Source organism: Alternaria infectoria (assembly GCF_024043175.1).
Source record: "Alternaria infectoria strain BMP 0036 chromosome Unknown scaffold_7, whole genome shotgun sequence".
Classification (NCBI taxonomy): Eukaryota; Fungi; Ascomycota; class Dothideomycetes; order Pleosporales; family Pleosporaceae; genus Alternaria; species Alternaria infectoria.
The window spans coordinates 1,344,306-1,362,257 of record NW_026250696.1 but is presented as its reverse complement, the minus strand read 5'-3'; the positions used below and the strand labels follow the sequence as shown (position 1 = coordinate 1,362,257).

The following is a 17,952-nucleotide window of genomic DNA, read 5'->3' as shown; positions in this document are numbered from 1 at the left end:
CAATGGACCCTTGAACACCTCCAGATCACATCCACAAGGCACACAAGAGGTTTCTCAATCAGAGCATGCGCTCAAATCAAGTCTGCGATATCGTTTTCATCCTCCCGTTCATCGTCATCACTGTCGGAGTCGCTGTCTTCGTCGTCCGTTCATTCCACCAGCCCATTTCCTCCATGCGCGTCGTTCATGTGCTGGTACACTGCCCCCATTTGTGAGAAGACCTCGAGACACACCCAGCATATGTGTCCGTGACAGACGTTGCACTCGACGTGGTTGCATCCGTCGGCTTTCTCGATAAGTGTGGCGCATTTTCGGCATTCTTTCGTACCAGCGCCCGCTTTGTACTCGTCCAGAAGCTGCTCGTTATGCTTGTTCTTGGGGACATGCGATTCTGCGCAAGTCAAACCGACATGGGGCTCTGCATGGCATAGAGTGCACGTCTGGGTCAGACATGTAGGGCATGTGAAGATCTTACAAGATGCGTCGCGCCGATACACTGCTTTGCAGTCAGGCGCTCGACAATTGCGATAGATATCTGAAAAGTATCGGATATGATGAGTTAACGATGCCTTGAGCAACGCATCAATCATTGTTCCGGTAGCGTATTTATGCAGGTCTGCGATGGCTAGTGGTTGTTCGCAGTCTTCGTGCCAACATACTAGGGGAAAGTAATCGTCGCTTAGGTCGGATGAAGCTACCTCCAGTTGACGATCGAAGCATTCCTTGCAGGTATAGTGGCCGCATTTGGAGAGCTTAACGTCGTTCGTCGCATCGCGACAGATAGGACATATGTGTTGTGGTGGTGGGAATAAGTTCGGCTCAGATGTAAGCAGCAGCCAGGCGGTTTGCTCAGGGCAACGAAGAACCAGTGTTTTCTTCAGCACATCAAGGCTGACTTTTGCAAACACGCAATGAAGGGCCACGATAACAATGCGAGAATGAGTGGGTCTTGGGAGTACGTTCGATCCGTCGTTGATCCGTAGAAGAGTATGGAATGAGTCGGTACCGAAGGCTGGGTGCAATCGGTCCACGCTAGCGACATGAGCAGTCGCGGTGGTGGCGCGCCACTTTCCTCCCTACATGGCCATTGCAACGGCATGAAAACAATGGCCCACTGCAAGCGACGTAAAGAAGGTACCACCGGTGTCTCACGTCTTAGGTAATCGTTGTTCCGTTTCTATTGTGTGGTAAGGTGCTCTCGAACAACTAGTCATTAGGACCCATCAAACACAAGCAGAGATCAACAAAACTCACACACGTCACTGTTTACAGGCATCGGAAGCAATTTGATTGTGATGTTTGCCATTCAGGACGCCCCTTTCGACTCCTGCAATAAAATAGATACGATATAAACCCTCCATGCGCCTGTCCACGTACAAACGCCGATAAACATGTTGACGGTGCAAATGATTCCACAGGCATTGGAATCATGCGTAATGCAGTGCCTCTAGATCGAAAAAGATACCTTCGTCGATGCTGGGATCATATTTGTGTTCCAAATCCTCCATATCGAGATGATCGTTCGCGTTATTGAGACATGAACTTGGAAGCGATAGGGATGGTTGTGTGTGATTGTGCGCTTCGAAGCTGGGGCGGACTGCGGATAGCGATTCCGAAGTTTCATCCAAACTAAATCCCGAGTTGAGAACGGGATCTGAAAAGTATGGTGTACGTTGAGCGGGGTTCCTTGTTTCAACACGAGGGTAAGAAGTGGTGTCGTGGTCGCCGAGAGAGTAGCTGTACGTCGGAGACGAATTGAAATTCGCATTCGATAGAGCGTACCCGCGATAAGCGCTACCAGCGTGTGGCTGAAGGATCGGGGCGGGTGGTAGACTAGAGCACGCAACGTCCTCCAGCGACGTGACTCCGTCTGTAGAAATAGCCGACAAAGGCTGTGATCTGATGTTCCATTCCTGGTTGTTGTTGGTTGAATAAGGGTCCGCGTTGAAGACTTGTTCGAATGACCAGGGGTCTGCAGCCGCTGGTGCGTACGCATCGAGATTTGTGCTGGTTTTGTTGACAAGCCTAGGGCTTTGACCGCAGTAGCCCTCGTCATCCGTGGTCGTTCGGAAGGAATACTCGTGGGACACGGGCGGTGATAGGGGTGTGTGTATGGTCGCGCTCGTTGGAGGGTTCGTCATGAAATCCACTGCCGAATCGACTGATTTCGATCTTGCAGAGTGACGTTCCTGTACGAACCTGCGCGCAAAATCGAGGACCCCGTCTCGAAAGGCTTTCTCTCCCATTGTCCGGCGACCCGCAACGCTCACAAGCTCGGAGACCAGTCCATCATACTGGTCACGATCTTCGTTGGCGTAAGGCAAAGGTATGGAATCTTCGGCCTCTTCGGGAAATAAGCGGCGGTAAACCAATCTCCACTTCTCCTCTAGTGTCCTGAGATTACGGTATTCTCTTTTCTTAAAGTTGAAATCGGCATCGAGGCGTTCCAGCGATAACCCGTGTACTTGTTTCAAATGATCTCTGCTGTGTGTTAGAACCCAAGCCGGTGAAGAGTTCTGATTTTGAACGCAGACATACTTCAACTTGGCAAGCTCAAGATACCCCTTCCCTTTGCACGATGATAACTGGTGCGCCTTCGGATCATGCTTGTGAAATGGGCAGCTCACACGGATCTCTCCCTCTATACCTACATCGCCATGGTCGCTAGCGCCATCGTCCTCTTGCATGGAGAAGTTGAATTTATCGAGAGCACCATCCACCGGGAACCTGGGGTGGGTCCTGGCTGAAGCGGACCTTTTCCAACCCTTCTGAACCCCACTGGCGTTGCGAATGGGGGTGACCGAATTCATTGCCTTCCTTCTAGTCGCCGGAAGTCTGATTGAACCCTTAGGACCAAGGTCCGCATTTTGCTGCGGAGGGGAATATCGCATGGTGATTTCTGTGGGTGCGTAAGAGGGAGCTTCTATAGAAAGTTAGCTTTGAGCGCATAGAAGAGATTGGAGATTGCATACCAGGCAATCTATATCGGTCAGTCGGTTTCTCTATACGCTTGAAGGCGTTCAAGAGTGCTGACTTTGTTTGCCAGAGATGACAATATCTCGCTGCCGGTCAACAAGCGAGATACTACCACCTCGTGACGAGCAGATGATGATATTCAAAAAGAATACTATCAAATGATATGTAACATTGATGTGGCGACAACGTGATAACGATGTATCGACGAGGTCATTGAGAGATCTTTGAAAGATCGAATAACATTGAGTGAACGACGAGTTCAGCAGAAGACACGATGGGTACCTCTCATCTCAAGTTTCAATCAATGCATTATGCATGCAGATCGATGAACACAGAGACGACTGGACCCATCGCAGTGGCTGCTGAACATCCCAGACTGACAGATCGACAAGTATGCCGTTCTCATCGCGATCCTCAAAAGAGGTTCAAGCGGAATGGTGTCCAAGTCTAGATAATTTTGAAATTATAGTCGTTCCAATGGAGTAACAATAAGTGACACAAATAACTTTAACACCAAAGGACCTGCACCGTGAGGCGTAGGGTTTGTTTCAGACCGGCTTGGGGGGATGTGGAGACGTGAAGATGGGGATATGTGGATGTGTGTATATGTGGTGATGGGGATGGGTGTAGGTAGGGAACTCACAGCGAGATACTTTAGGGCGATAATGGGATATTGGTGCTCGGCAGGACAGCGTTGATGATGTTCTCGACTATCGAACAGTTAGTCAAAAAGGGCTAACTAGATTTGAAGACCATACCACAGTTTACGACCTGCGCATTGAGCAAAGTGCTCAGTAGATGTGTTCGGTATTGACGCGTGTACGTTGATCGAGCGAAGAGCGATGTGTTGGAAAACACGAGGAATGTGGCGTACAGATAGACCGGGGCGAAAGGGGCGGCTTTTTATACTTCGCCAGACGCCAAGCGATTCGGCACTTCCGTGGAAATTATGCTTATAGAAGAATACTGGAAGAACAAGAAGGAAAGCGATCTGTCGCGTTCACCCAGCATCCTGCTGCATCATTGTCGCGGATCATGCCTCTGTCGGGCCAAGCGCGAAACACGGACCGCGTGATCTATGGAAGCAGCGGGAGTGGGAGCAAGGTGCCGATGCATCATGCATCTCGGGTAGCAACGTCTGCTGTTCATGCCAACCAGGCCCTGGGCAAGTCTGCAGTAAGGGTTGACATAGCTGTAATGCTAGAGCAAGAATCGATAAACTCTGCATGCTCTTGGCTGAAGGATTGCGTTCAGAATCAACGAGGGGTAGATAAGGCCGCTTCCGCGGCGAGGATTGATTGGACTGCTACTGCAAGTTTCCAGCTAGACCAGGATCAAAGTAAGACCACACAAGGACCGTATGTGAGCTCAGAACTGAGCTGAAGAAGAAAAACAAACCTCATGTTCGTAATCCAATGAAAGCCAACGGAGAAATATCCTGGTACGAGCTCTGGGTTTGGTAGCTTGGGTCGAAGAGACATCATGTTAAGAACAACCCCACGAGTGCCCGAGAAGCCGGACAAATGATCACATCAGCTCCAATGTTGGTCGGGTTCGCTCAGAAGGATTCGGTACTTCCATACCTGATATACGTGACACGTGAACAGCCGAAACCCGGTGAGGTAGAACGAAGATATCATTCGTCTGGTGCTTCAATAGCGTCTAGTCGATGTCATTATACACTACCCCTCATACCGGCAACGGAGTTTAATCATCTTGGTCCCAGTTGCCCGGCTGCGCCTTTCCAGGCATCTTGGGTCCACCAGCTTGCCTTGCGACAATGATCTGGTCGACACTGAGAACCGTCCTCGCAGCCTCGGTAGCGAGCTTAATGGCCCACATCTTGCTGACCCAGAGATCGAGAATGCCCTCTTCCTTGGCATCGAGTGTACCGGTGTTGTCGTCGTTCTCAATATCGACACCGACAGTCCACTCGTCGTCTTTCCTGCCTTTCTGTGCAGCGTGTGCGACGTACAGCTTGGCGAGAACCTCAGTTGCGTCCAGACCGGCTGACTCTGCGAGAGTTCGTGGAATGACCTCGAAAGCTTCAGCGTACTTGCGGATAGAGTATTGCGCCAGACCGGATGTCTTGTCCGCAATGGCCTTGATCTTCTCAACAAGCTGCATCTCTGTTGCTCCAGCACCTGGGACCAGTCGAGGATCACGGGTGATGGCCTTGACCACGTTGACACCGTCGTCAATCGCCCGCTCAACGTCGTCGAGGTGGTTCTGAGTAGCGCCGCGTAGAACCAGAGTCGCGGTCCGTGTCTGCTCATTCTCCTGTCTGAATACTGTGACGCGGTCACCGCCAATTTCCAGTGTCTCAACGACGTCGATAGTACCCATCTCATCTGGCATAGGTGCACCGAGACGAGCGAGCGGCGTAGCACCGACTACCCTGCATAACCGTCGAAGCTCGAATTTGGAGAGAACCTTGATGACGAGGATGTTGTAGCGGTTGAGGTAGTGAAGGGCCAGTTCTCCGATGGTCGAGCCAGCAACAACGACCCTCATACCGGAGTCGTGGAGCTCCTTGATGACCTGCTCCACCTGCTGCTCCTCGCCCTTTGTGAAGTCCATCATCTCCTTTGCGTTGTGCAATAGTACCGTGCCCTTGGTCTCAGTCTGGGAAATGTCGATAGGACATGAGAAGACTCCGACCTTGGCCTTTGTCGCCTTTGTGACGGTACCGTCTGGCTGTCTTGCGAAAACCATGCCCTTGACGACCTTGCTCTGCTCCAGGGCACCGCCCATGATCTTTACTACGCGGACATTGTCGACATTGAAGTTGACGGGGTTCTTGGGGAGGACGGCGAGAACGGCTTCGGCGACGAGGTCAGCGAGGAAGTCTTCGCTGCCCGACTGTTTGGCTGCGACTACGGTGCGGATGGCTTTGCTGAGTTCTTGCTGCGAGCGGATGTCTTCGACTTTGTCGCATACCAGTTCTGCGATAGGTTAGTCCTGATTTAGCTGCCAGTGTGCATGAGTGACATACCCTCCAGTGTCTGCAGAGCCGCAAGCTGTGCTTTCTCGTAACCCAAGACAATGTCACTTGTCTTCAGGCCCATCCGTATTAACTCCTCCGCCTTCTTCAGCAGCTCACCGGCCAGAACGATGACCAGATTTGTCGCATCACCCATCTCTGCCTCTTGTTGCTGGCTGGCCATGACGAGAAGCTTCGCCGCAGGGTGTACAACCTCGAGTTCTCGCAATATCGTCGCTGCGTCCGAGGTAAGGATCATTTTCTGAAGGTGGTTTATGACAATCTTGTTGCGTCCATAGGGCCCGAGAGAGGTCTGAACGGTCTGGGCAATCGTCCGGCAGGCGTCGATGTTGCGAATAACAGCGCCATCTTCGGCGTCGTAGCTGTTGCGGGGTGGTTAGCTGGTTGTTTACTGTGATTGCGGGGTTGCAAAGGGCCATACTTCTGGTAACCCTGCTTGAATAAGCCGGCGTTAGGAGCGTTGGGTATCGTGAGAGACATGTTGGCGGCGTGTGAGGGGTATCAGAGTTGTGGTGGTGTGCCTGCGTCTAAGCTCTGCGCGGCGAGAACGCGTCCAGTCCCAAATTTCGATGCCAAGACTTGGAGATCGGGGGAAGGAAACACCGATAATGCACCTTCAACTGTCCCGGGAGTAAGGTATCAGATGTGATACATCGAGATGATGTGTAAAACTACGCTACGTCACTTGTGTCTTTAATCGTGCGCCTTCTCGGGGTTGGAATGGGGGCAAAGGCGCGTGAAGTTATCAGCCGCCAACGTTATTCTGGCGATAGTTACGGTAGACCTAAGACCAGCTCTGCTTGAAAGCATACATAGTCGCGCGCAACTCATGAGCCAGCGGATAAGCTGACTGTTGTGCCATTTTAAACATAGCCATCGTCACATAGATAAGCATGCAAGCGTATAAGGTCGTTGAGCGCGTAAGAATGTGAGCAAAATCTATCTAGCCGTACACCTTAGGATTTGTGAAGGTACCGCTAGCGAAAAAGACTGCTCGACTCCCTCTAGGCACCGTTAAATGACCAGGATCTCATGACAGTGCGAGTATGCTGGGGATAAGGATAGGTGCCGTAGAGAAGAAGAGATGGTGTTCGCGCCGAAGAAAAGTTAACTGGAATATCTGCTTAGGTAATGCCGCTAGACCCAATGCACCTCCGCTCCCCGAACTTTTCTGAGATCTCGAGAGGGCAGCGGCTGCATCGAGATACCGCGGAGGGCACTGGGAGAAATGAACGTCGGACAGCAGACAACGAGGCGATTGGCCTCACGAGCCGGTATGGGATGCAATTGGGGCTAGAGACAACTGGAGCGCTGACGAACGAAGGTCAATCAATATGTCGCTCATGTAGAGACACCGTCGCCCGCACATATGCATCCGCTGCCGCCGCCGCCGTCCAAACCGAGGACCAAGTCGCCCAACACATTCCTCCCGTTGCCCAAGTATCGCCGTCAACATCCTACGCTGTCAACGCTGGTGTCGTTCTGTCCCGCCCCCCGCAAATAACACGCGACCTCCACCCTTTCGAAGCTGCCTTTTTCCTATACCAACGACGATTGAACGAACGACTTGCGCTGCCCTTCACAAGATACTTCTACGTAAAGAAGCGAACACCTGCAGACCTAGAATGGAAACGGAAAATGAAGCAACGGCTGACCCCCGCCCGCGACATCGGACGATACCAAGGCTACGGAGACGAAGCATGGAATGACGAGCTCCTCGTAGGAGCACAAGAGAGCGACTTTGAACACCAGGTTGGCAAGCTGATCGAGGACGCTGAGCAATCTGGCCTGGAGGACGCATCGGACACCACTGGCGCAAAGAAGATGGAGCGCGAGCCCGTAGAAAGGCCAATGCCGAGGATAACAGAAGCGGACCAGAAAAACGATACAAAGAGCTTGAATCGCGCGCTTCAGAGAACGCTATACCTGCTTGTTAAGAATAAGGAGGGGCAATGGCAGTTTCCACAGGATCGCTTGAAGGAGGAGAATCTGCACGGTGTACGCAATACCACATCCTATGGATATCTACTGAGATGCTAACAACTACCAGGCAGCGAGTCGTATCATCACACACACCGGTGGCATCAACATGAACACTTGGCTTGTCGGCCATGTGCCAGTTGGCCACCACCAAGTGGACTACCGCGAACCGAAGCCCACGGGCGACCTCAAGGAGTACGGCTCCAAGACCTTCTTCCTGAAGGCGCGCATCATGGCCGGCCAGGTCAACCTCAAGGAGAACAAGCTTGGTCTTCAAGACTTCAAGTGGCTAGCCAAGGACGAATTGCAGAAGGAGGTAGACGGCAGCTACTGGCGGCAGATCAAGAACATGTTGGCAGAGCGATGATTGATATGTACGATCAATGTATTCTAGCGTTGATACTGAACGCGTGTAACTCATGATATTCCCGATAGCATCATGCAAAGTAATCATGATGGATGCTACGCCGAGATCGCTGGTCAACGATGAAAACTCACTGTGAGAGTGAACACCACACCAGCATGTTTGAAAACAGGAAGGATGCTGAAAACACGACTGATATTCTTTGGACACATCGATCTTACATAACGCGAATAACTTTTCCCCTGCGGCCATTGTAAATCTTGCCCCTCTCATCTCCGAGCGTAGCCCTCATCCTATAACCCTTATGTGCACTTCTCCCAATCATAACTGAACCCCTGCTGCGCGCCATAGTACTGGTCACCAAGCGCCTCGCTGTAGGAATGCTCGCTATCTACCACACCCTTCTGACCTTCCTTGCCTTGTACCCACATCTCCGTGCGGAAAGTGAACGTACCACTTCCGCAATCAGGCTGAGGAATAAGCTCGGGTGGGTAACTGATGTTGGAGTAGTGTTCTTGAGCATACGGGCCAGATGAAGCAGGACCAATCAGGTCAATGGTATCGGCGACCTATTGGAAGAGTCAGTACATGGTCTGACTATTGGAGGGTTCAGTATCATGAACAACGTACCTCCGTTCTTCCAACCCCTTCGCCCACGTAGTAAGCAAAGTCCCAGTAGACCTGCACTCCCTCATCAAGCTCGTACGTCATGATGCCCTTTGTACCGTTCTTGTGCAGCCTCAGCTTATAGTCTTCTGCCTCAGCAGTCTTATCGAAATCGTTGTACTCCTTGTATGCCAGCGTCGTCTCGCACCATGTATGGCGGGGGCCGGCCTCGAGATCGACACGCATCCATGGGTAGGCGATGTACCAGTAGTAGATCTCGCTGCCATCGACAGTGTTGGAGCCAAAGGTTGGGCGCGTGGTGCGCGAGACTGTGCCGTTTTTGCCGGAGTCTGGACAGCCTGGGCCGCGGATGGAGGAGATGGTGAACGACCAGTTCGGTGGGAGGATACGAAGGGGGTCGGCGGAAGGCGAGGGGTGCGCGAAGGTGGTCGCGAGGCTAAGAAGAGTGGCGGCAGTGGTCGTATACCTCATCGTGGATGCGGTAAGCAGAGCTCAGGTAGATGACTAGTTGAGATTGAATCTGTTGTTTCGTGAGCAGATGCTCGTTCTCTCGAGTCCTTCATCTAGACTTTATATGTGTCAGTGTAGTCTTTCGCGTCTGTATAAGGACGTGTACTCTGGGTAAAGCTATCATCACGGCATACAGACAACAGCTTCGTTAATCACCCGCAGGTCCAATTAGCACGTAACCCCACATCGTCATGGGGACGATTTTAGATTGCTATAGAAGCAGAATCAGCGGTATGCCATGCCAGTATAGCGATCGCAATATCGAGGCGAAGTCTGGTGATGTTGCTCGACGTTTATGAAGGCTGGAAGAGTATGAGTGAGGGGAGATGAAGTCAGGCGGCAGTCGCCCAAAGTGTAATTGACTGCTCCCTGTTCACGGCTGCATGCTGCGCTGAGCGGATATCCGGGGTGTACAAGGCCGATGTCCTTTGATCGCGCATATGCAGAGTTAATCGCGTTCATATGAGGTTGTTCCGTCAATATAAGGTTAAACGGAGCCGTGTGGGGAAACCTGGAAAGGGAGGGTATGCAGCCGCTTGTTAAGGTGCTGACGCTGTGCAGCACCGGCCGTGTCCGTCAGCAACATGAAACACAACGAATGAAGGGACGTCAATAAGGTGACGGTTTCCATATCCGTAAACTGATACGTCAGTCTTTAGCCTATAGTGATTGTTGTACGTGTGGAAATACGAATGTGTTGAGTGCGTGTCACCATGGCTGGTTGCTCCAGACAGATGTGACAGCATTTCGGAGAGTTGTTGTCATCCGGAATTCGTCCAGAAATCTGATCCTTCGTATGTATTGGCGCTTGGCGAAATGTGAGAAACCATGAAGCGAGAGCTTCGACGAAACTGGATTAAGAGTGCGCTATCGATGACAATTATCGTTGCTACTGAGCGAAAGAATCCCAATTACAGAAAGCTACTGATCAAAGCTTGAAATGGGATCACCTCTCAGTCACTGAAAAGTCAGGAGCAAACCCGATGCAGTGTTGAGGTCCGACAGTGAGGCCCCGTGAACCAAATTTCATCATATTGACATTGCTTGACCTGTTCCTCAAACTCCGGGGTGATAGGAGAAGGCCAGCGTTTCGAACGATCAATTGCCATCATGCTCGGCAAACTCTTGCCAAAGCGATATGGAGACGGGAATGCTGATATAGCGTTCTCATCGGTTTGCTGCGTGGACCCTGGTGATGATAAGAGGCTTGCGGCCCTTGACTTGGTAAAGTCGCAATACGACCAAAGCAAGTGATCTCACCGGTTTGATGTGATGCGGTCTAGTACTCGATTCGAGCCTTTCTGCGTAAGGTGGTGATGGTCACCACCAAAACGGCCCGAAAAGGCAGTACGATGCGCTAGCGTAGTCGATGCAGGCCAGAGCCAAACCCGATTGGCGCTCGATGCGAGACCACCAGGTCTGCCGATACTCCATATAGCTTCGTCGGCAAGGCCCCAGAGTTGTGCGTCATGTTCCAACAATCAAAGCGACGTCTGAAGTGAGACAAGGGTTCCGCATATGTGCTGCTCTAGTTGTAGCTGTGCCTCTCTGGTACAGCATGGGATACGTCGTCTAGCGAGAAGTGCTAGAACGATTGCATGGATAATCGTGTAGCATTGTGAAGAGATCCAACTAGTCCCATCACTGTGACTTCCCACTCCAGACATTGACCAATTCATCTAGTATCGAGACCGACGGAAACTTGCTTATGCTCAAGACGGATCTGAGAATCTCCAGTATCTCCGCTTGTCGATCTGGTGTCTCCATACAGAGTGCCGCTGATGTCAAGTCAGTAATCTGTTCATGTACGAAGGGCTGGTATGAATACCTGCATAGATAGCCTGGAAGCTGACAAAGGCCGAAGGGGAGTTTTGCGATTGCTGCGCCAAAGCAATACCACATATTGTCGACGTGCTTTCGCGAAGGAGCTTGAATCGAGTTTGATACGTGTTGAGACCTCCTGTCGTTGGCTGATTGAGAATCATGATTATTCGCGCAAAGTGGTAGGTTTGGATAGCAGCAGCATGTGCGGGAGGGTGTATCCAAATCGGCGTCGGCTTCACTTCGAGTGTCGAACTTGGAGATGATGCGGTGGGTCCAGTCTCCACAGGTATGGGCTCGAAGCTTGATGGAAGGAGACTTTTCCAAGCATCTAGCATTCGTAGCAGTGTTTCTCCTGCTTCAATGTAGCCAGCTATGTCCCCTTGCTTCGGCGCTGCCGCGAACTGGACACATTTTGCGGCGATATATATGATGCGTGTCGCCAGTCCTTCCGACGTGAGTTCCACCATCGGTACCTTGGGCTGATGTATTGTCAGTGCTGGTCGTCCAGTACGGAAAGCTGCCCAGATGTCTTGCCGCAGCCAAGCCCACCAAACTGCACGTTGCAGACTATCGGAAGACTCGCCGCTTGCGCCTGCGTTCTTTTGTATCCAGAAAGCTCCTCTCAGATGACGGTCCCAATTGCTATGATCGGGATTACCAGCCGTACCAAACATTTCTACGAGTTGGCACATGTGATTAGTACCTTTCGCACACGCTTTTCGCATGGAAACATTGCTTACCATATGTCGAGATCATCGTAGCAGTGACCAATATTTCGCGAGAATTGGTATATGACTGATGCCATATATTCTGCGACAGATACTGCAGTGTCTCATAGTATAGTTGTTCGGCAGCCCTTCGTGGAGTGGACGATGGGCTAGAAGACGAAGCGGGCGTACCGGGTTGAACCTGAGAAGCAGCCTCATTGCCGACATCCTGATCCTGGGATAGGGCCATATGACAAGCACCGACTGCCAACAAGGACTTGAGCAGACCTACGTTATGCAAGGCGAGGTGGGGAACAACGTTCGCAAAGTGTTTCGCTGGGTCGAAAAGATCCAAGATGGGTGCTACATCACTGACATAATGTTCAAAGTACGTCAGCTCTTGCCGCTTCAACTCAATCCTTGCTTCCGTATTCCATGGTTGCTCTGCTATTGCGACTGTGTGAACGTTGACGCTACCAAAAGGGTCATCGTCGCCTGCTAGAGCGACGGATTGCCGAGGGGATTGTCTTCTTGATAAACTTGCAATATCGAAATTCCAGCGATTGCTATTCGTTTGCCCTTGCATACTGTTGATCGCGTCTTCCGCCAGTAGATCATACCTATCAGATCTTAGCCAATGTCAATCTCAATAAGCGGGTCGATGTTACCATTCGACAGGTCCAAAATTAGGCGCCAAGCTTTCCCCGAAGGTGAAAAGACTGTCGTCAAGGAAGAAATCATCGTTTGGTAGTATACTTTCAGTGAGCCCCGGCGGTTCTGCGGGGAATGAGGGCCACGACTGTAACGGCTCCACAGGCTCTGAACCTAGCGTTGGAATGCTTACAGACCCAGGCTCGGTCTCATTGTTTGATGGCGCTGAGTCCCCAATAGCTGCGGTCACGTCGACGTCACGCGCACTTAGTGCTCGCGGGCGTCGGGGTGTTGGGGTCCTCTCAGCATATACACATTCTCGTTGGACTCTCTCGCAGTTTTTGCAACTTGGATGGCTTTCGTCGCACTTGACCTTGCGCTTGCGGCATGTCAAGCTGTCCACTTGTTAGCAATGCGCTTACGATGCTGTGCATAGAGAGGTTCGAGCTTCTGCTTTCACAGTAATTAATGCATGCTTGATCTGCGTGAACTTACCACCCTGTCGAGGTCCTCAGTCCACGTGATTTAGACGGCATGTTGTGCTGTGCTCAGGCTGAGGGCGAGTGAGCGTGCGAAGCGATCGCATCGAGGAACGGAGCGCGCTCGATGCGGGCAGGCCGTCTCAAATACCAGACACGCGGAAGCTAGCCGCAGTCGCGTGCAGACGTTAGCAGCGACGCTAACTGTCTCACGGGCACCAGAAGGATTTGCTGTGGGGAACCTGGACACATTGGGGATTTACGGGATTGCGAAGTCTGAGGGACGAGAGCCGTAGCTGTGGTGCTGGTGAAGATCGCAACGAGCTTCATTGGTGTTATGTAAGCGCTAAGCCGCCCGTCGGCGACCTAATGCCTTTATAATTCCAAAGCTTCACATCGTTGCAAAGGGCTGTGATAAGAAGGAAATTCTCTCAGTATTCCTGTTTTGTATTGCTGTCTAGATACAAGTTGGACTATTCCTAATTCTTCATACTTGGTGTAGACTGTCAATCTTTCCTGGACGCCTCCTGGTTGTTTCTTTTCAAGGTCATGTACGCAGTCCACGAGTCTATCAAGCTGTTTTGCGACCCTTCTCTTTGCACCTCCGACTATTCTTCGATCCGTCGTGTAGTGGCTCTGACTGCGTGCCGCCTCGAGTCCTGGGACCATGAGTTTTGCAATCGGACTTGTGGGCTACGCTCTCGTTCCGAAAGTGAATGCCATGGAATAGCCAACGGAAGCCGCGAGCAGCGGCGCAGCAATAATCCCAAGGATTCAGTACCTCCACCAAAGCTTCATTGGGTCCACACTCGTATCTTTGTTCAGGGAACTTCGGAAGCCGATCGATCTTGTAGGGCCTCCATGGGAACGCCCAGTAATGCAGGACAGCAAAGACCAAAGTCTCAGTGCATGTAAGCAGACAGGTAATTCCGACATGAAGATCCAGTTCAGCAATGAAGCGCGTAGGTCGCAGTGCTCTGTATTGAATGAGCAGCGAGATGAGCCATGTTTGCCAATAAGTAAAGAAGACGATAAGCTTGACGCAAACCATCTTGAAGACGGGCCTGTTGGGTGCGAGATCTTCTTTGAGCTGCCCGTAGATCTGATGTAGGCAATACATTGCAACAAGAACAGAGAGTGCATCAAAGATGGCCGTCCATAGCGAAGCGTAGCGTACGTTATGACTTCCCTTGCAGAATTGACCGAGGGATGACGTGATGACGGCTACGGTTGTTACGATGGTACGAAGAACGACATATTGGAATATCCCGATGTAGTTGATCTGCGGATGATCAGTAACCTCTCAAAGAATACAGGCTAGGCCATCACTTACATTGAACCAGGTAATGCCGCTCCTCGGCCTCCTCAGCAATCCTTTGTGCTCGCCGCCGGTCAGCTTCTGGAACCAATTCAACGGCCAACCCCAATTCTTCGGTTCGACGTGGCGAAAGTACTCTTTCTGCTCATGGAGATCAGGTGCAATATAATGACACATAAGCGTGAAAAAGCTCGCGACAGCATATGCGGAGTAGCATTCGCGGACAAGCTCACAGTAGACAGCCCTTCTGTAGAACACATAAGAGAGCAATGTGGTCCACGCGTAGACCGGAATGACGAAGAGGATACGTATAATATGTTTTTGTTCGTGTGGGTGTCGGTAGTGCAGTGCGTGTTGCATGATGTGGAAGACGGAAACCCCAATCGCCAATGACGCCAGAGTGCAGCAGACATTTAGAGTCAGCAGGTGGAAGGTGATATCTTTATGGCCAAAGGGCAAAGCCTGTTCGGCGATGAGGTCGCTCGTGAGCTGATCGCCTGGACACCGGGCGGCCATTGTCGTCAGTTGTGCGAATTGAGTGAGGAAATCAGTATGCGACTACGTAGGGAGCCACCCTACCATGCGCAACAAGGTCGGTGCAGGAGGAGCATTGCAATGAAGAAGCTACAGCAAACTGTAGCCGTCGTTCTTGCCTGCTGCAATTTCGAGCAGCGGCCTGACATAGGGAAGGGGGATTTGGCCAAGAACATTTGTTGCAGAGCACCTGGCCCGGTTCTTCGACTTTCGATATTTCTTACACAAAGATTGCATCCCTTCGGGTAGATCATCCTCTCCAAATGTCTGCCCCTCTCCCTCTATATCCACCCCTCCCTCGCCCTCTGTAGCCACTACCGCCTCTGCCACCTCTGTAGTCAGGGCGCTCTTCACCAACTTCGACAACCCTGTCATCGTCGTCAAAACTGTATTTGTACTTCATCTCAGTCTTGATGCCCCGCCCCTTCCTTGTTTGGCCAGGTGCCCAGTCTCTACTTGTCTCGGCGTCCAATTCCTTCAGCCTCAGATCGGAAATATCATCCGAAACGGGGAGATAAAAGAGTTGGGGCTTCGCTTCTGTGGAGCTGAAAAGATCGTGGAGTGTTTTGAATGAAGCTTCAGTGTTCTGTCGGGTATCTTTCAGTGAGGCTGTTGGGAGCGATGGTGCTGGTGCTTGTTGTATAGATGGCATCCGTGCATCTGCGCTTGCGCGTGGGCCTCGTGGTGCGTTTGCAGGAGCGCCTGAACCGACTTCCTGGAATACAGCTACAACAGAGCCATCACTGGACTCTGGATATACGACTTCAAACCGTTTGGGGTTGTGTGAGCGTTTGTTTGCACGAGCGTCTTTCTCGGCAGCTGCAGCGTCCTCTTCCTCTTTGATCCAATCCTTCACGTGCTCATCCGGGACGAAGTCGACCCAGAGCTCTTTCCTGTTACCTTCCGGCGGCCAGATGGAGCCGTGTAAAGATGCTCGCACTCGTGATGCAGCAGTCTTAGTGCTAAAGAGTACAAGCGCATGCGACTTGAGTACGTCCAGGAAAAGGGTTTCCACAATTGTGGGGTCCTGTGAGGTGGATGGCGGCGAGGCAAGAGAGATTAGGTGTGCTCGTAGTGGTTCCAGACGCAGAGGGCGCATGAAATTGCGGATGTACAATGCAGATGTCACAGGGTGGAGCGCGGGTACCGTGGGTCTGTCATCAGTCAAGGCTTCCTGGGGTGTGTCGTCTGCGTTGGATTTCATGAGGTCTTTGTACCGAGAGGCCTTTTCCTTTTTCTCGCGTCTTGTGTCAGTCTCCACAACTGGCGGATCTTCCCCGGCTGGTATAGAGCGAGTGTCGTTTGTTTCGTTTGGATTGCCATTTGCTAAAGGTGCGGTCTCTTCCTCCGATCTTCTTTGCTCCATGACGGTGTCCTCGTCTTCCTGCAGGTGGACGCCAGGCGCCGATTCCTGGCTGGGCCTGTGCTTCTTTGCCTTGATTTCCTGGTCCGCCATCTCGGGGGTGTCACTCCTCCTCTTTCTCTTCTTCGAGTCTGTTTCTACCTCCTCCGTGTTGAGCCTCGATGTTTCCGTCGTCGAGGGCTCTGGAACAGCAAGCAGTTCCGGATTCTCAACGGATTGTTGCTCATTGGACACAGGTGAAGCTGTCTTTGCGTCCATGCTCGTGTCTTGCAAATCTTCGGGGAGTCCAGACGTTGGCTGCGCCAACCGCAGAGCTTCAGCAGCCGGTCCTGGAGCATCTGGCAGCTCGCCCTCTGCGACTTCGACCTTCTTTACGTCTCCAACTTCCGCATCCGTAGGCTCCGTCACGGTTGGGCCAACCGCATCCTCGGCATCTGCGGGCGGTGCATTGAAGACTCCCGCCGGTTGTATTGAGCCGGGCTCCTCCGCATTGGTTGTGTCCTCGGCAGGCCGCTCTATTGCTTTAATCTCGTCTGGTGGAGGAATATCGCTGTCAATGTGCGAAATTGTCTCGGGGAGGGAATCGGTAGTCGCTGCGGGTACGGGTAGAGGCTCTGGCTCGGCTTCGCGTGTAGGCTGCTCTGCTTCTAGACTCGGGTCAGCACCTAGCGGCAGCGATGTGCTCATAGTGCGCATACCTCCAGCCTCAGAGAGCGCTGGTCCAGGGACATGCTCTTTGGTGGCAGTGTCGTCGCCAACTTCGGTGTTCACCTGCTCTACCGCATCCGGCGGCGCGTCTGCGCCTTCGGTACCCTCGTCTGGCGCACTGGGAGTTTCGGCAGCGAGGTCGGCATCCTGGAGCTTCTCGATAATTTGCGCCTTTCGTGTCAAGCCGGTGCTGGGTATACTCCGGTCCTTCAACACCTGCCGCAGTTGCGCGACTGTCTGTTTGCTGTAATCTGTCATGGCCGGGTGCTGTGCTCAATTGTAATAAAAATAGCGGGAGTAAAGTCGCATAGAATTGCTGAGCATATGCGCCTGTACAAGCGGCCAAAAGAATGGTAAGTAAGGGAGAATGAGAAGGTGCGACAAGGCTGAGGAACCGCAAACGTCACGCCTCAAGGAAGTTCGCGCGCGTTGGAGGCGTGTGCTAGTGGCTTGGCATACATACACGTCCCGCAAGCCACCTGGGCGCGTGTGGGGAGGGCTGCATTAACCGAGCGATCATGGCATTTTGTCCCTTCCCTCGAACTCTCCGTCTACATAAACATCACATTCAAGGTGGTGAGCGCGCTGACTATCTACCCAGGTATCCGAAATGCTGACTGCCAACTCTTTTCGTGTCATCATCATGAAAGGGTGGTTAACCTTTGAAGAGTTGAATACTGCTTCAGGGAAAATACGATCTGGTAAAGCATGCAAACATCTGCACGGTCACCTTCGAGGATTATGAGGCTAATAATGCGGTTTGCGCATGTTGGTCATGAAGCCGTGCAAAATCAAAACACATGATACCAGTTGGAAGAAGTTTATCGGAAGATTAAGCTTAGCGCTCTTCACGTCACTTCATGTTCTTTCAAGTTTCCTGTTCCTGAATAGGAAAACTCTAAACTGC

At 51.9% G+C, this 17,952-nt stretch overlaps 5 protein-coding genes across 5 annotated transcripts; 1 reads left to right on the top strand and 4 right to left on the bottom strand.

Moving 5' to 3' along the window:
- Window positions 1–1,427: 1,427 nt before the first annotated feature.
- Window positions 1,428–2,659, bottom strand: J4E92_005313 (uncharacterized protein; the record flags this gene model as incomplete). The annotated part of the gene is made up of 2 exons (XM_051496696.1): window positions 1,428–2,481; window positions 2,652–2,659. 2 exons carry the CDS (start codon window positions 2,657–2,659, stop codon window positions 1,428–1,430), a joined length of 1,062 nt encoding a protein of 353 aa, XP_051353416.1.
- A 2,024-nt stretch (window positions 2,660–4,683) lies between these two features.
- Window positions 4,684–6,460, bottom strand: CCT8 (T-complex protein 1 subunit theta; the record flags this gene model as incomplete). The annotated part of the gene is made up of 3 exons (XM_051496695.1): window positions 4,684–5,921; window positions 5,972–6,342; window positions 6,402–6,460. 3 exons carry the CDS (start codon window positions 6,458–6,460, stop codon window positions 4,684–4,686), a joined length of 1,668 nt encoding a protein of 555 aa, XP_051353415.1.
- A 748-nt stretch (window positions 6,461–7,208) lies between these two features.
- Window positions 7,209–8,327, top strand: J4E92_005311 (uncharacterized protein; the record flags this gene model as incomplete). Its single annotated transcript, XM_051496694.1, has 3 exons — window positions 7,209–7,254; window positions 7,305–7,978; window positions 8,031–8,327. 3 exons carry the CDS (start codon window positions 7,209–7,211, stop codon window positions 8,325–8,327), a joined length of 1,017 nt encoding a protein of 338 aa, XP_051353414.1.
- A 299-nt stretch (window positions 8,328–8,626) lies between these two features.
- On the bottom strand, window positions 8,627–9,422 carry J4E92_005310 (uncharacterized protein; the record flags this gene model as incomplete). The annotated part of the gene is made up of 2 exons (XM_051496693.1): window positions 8,627–8,893; window positions 8,955–9,422. 2 exons carry the CDS (start codon window positions 9,420–9,422, stop codon window positions 8,627–8,629), a joined length of 735 nt encoding a protein of 244 aa, XP_051353413.1.
- A 4,647-nt stretch (window positions 9,423–14,069) lies between these two features.
- Window positions 14,070–17,303, bottom strand: J4E92_005309 (uncharacterized protein; the record flags this gene model as incomplete). The annotated part of the gene is made up of 5 exons (XM_051496692.1): window positions 14,070–14,099; window positions 14,153–14,224; window positions 14,300–14,404; window positions 14,456–14,581; window positions 15,333–17,303. 5 exons carry the CDS (start codon window positions 17,301–17,303, stop codon window positions 14,070–14,072), a joined length of 2,304 nt encoding a protein of 767 aa, XP_051353412.1.
- Between the last annotated feature and the right edge of the window lie 649 nt (window positions 17,304–17,952).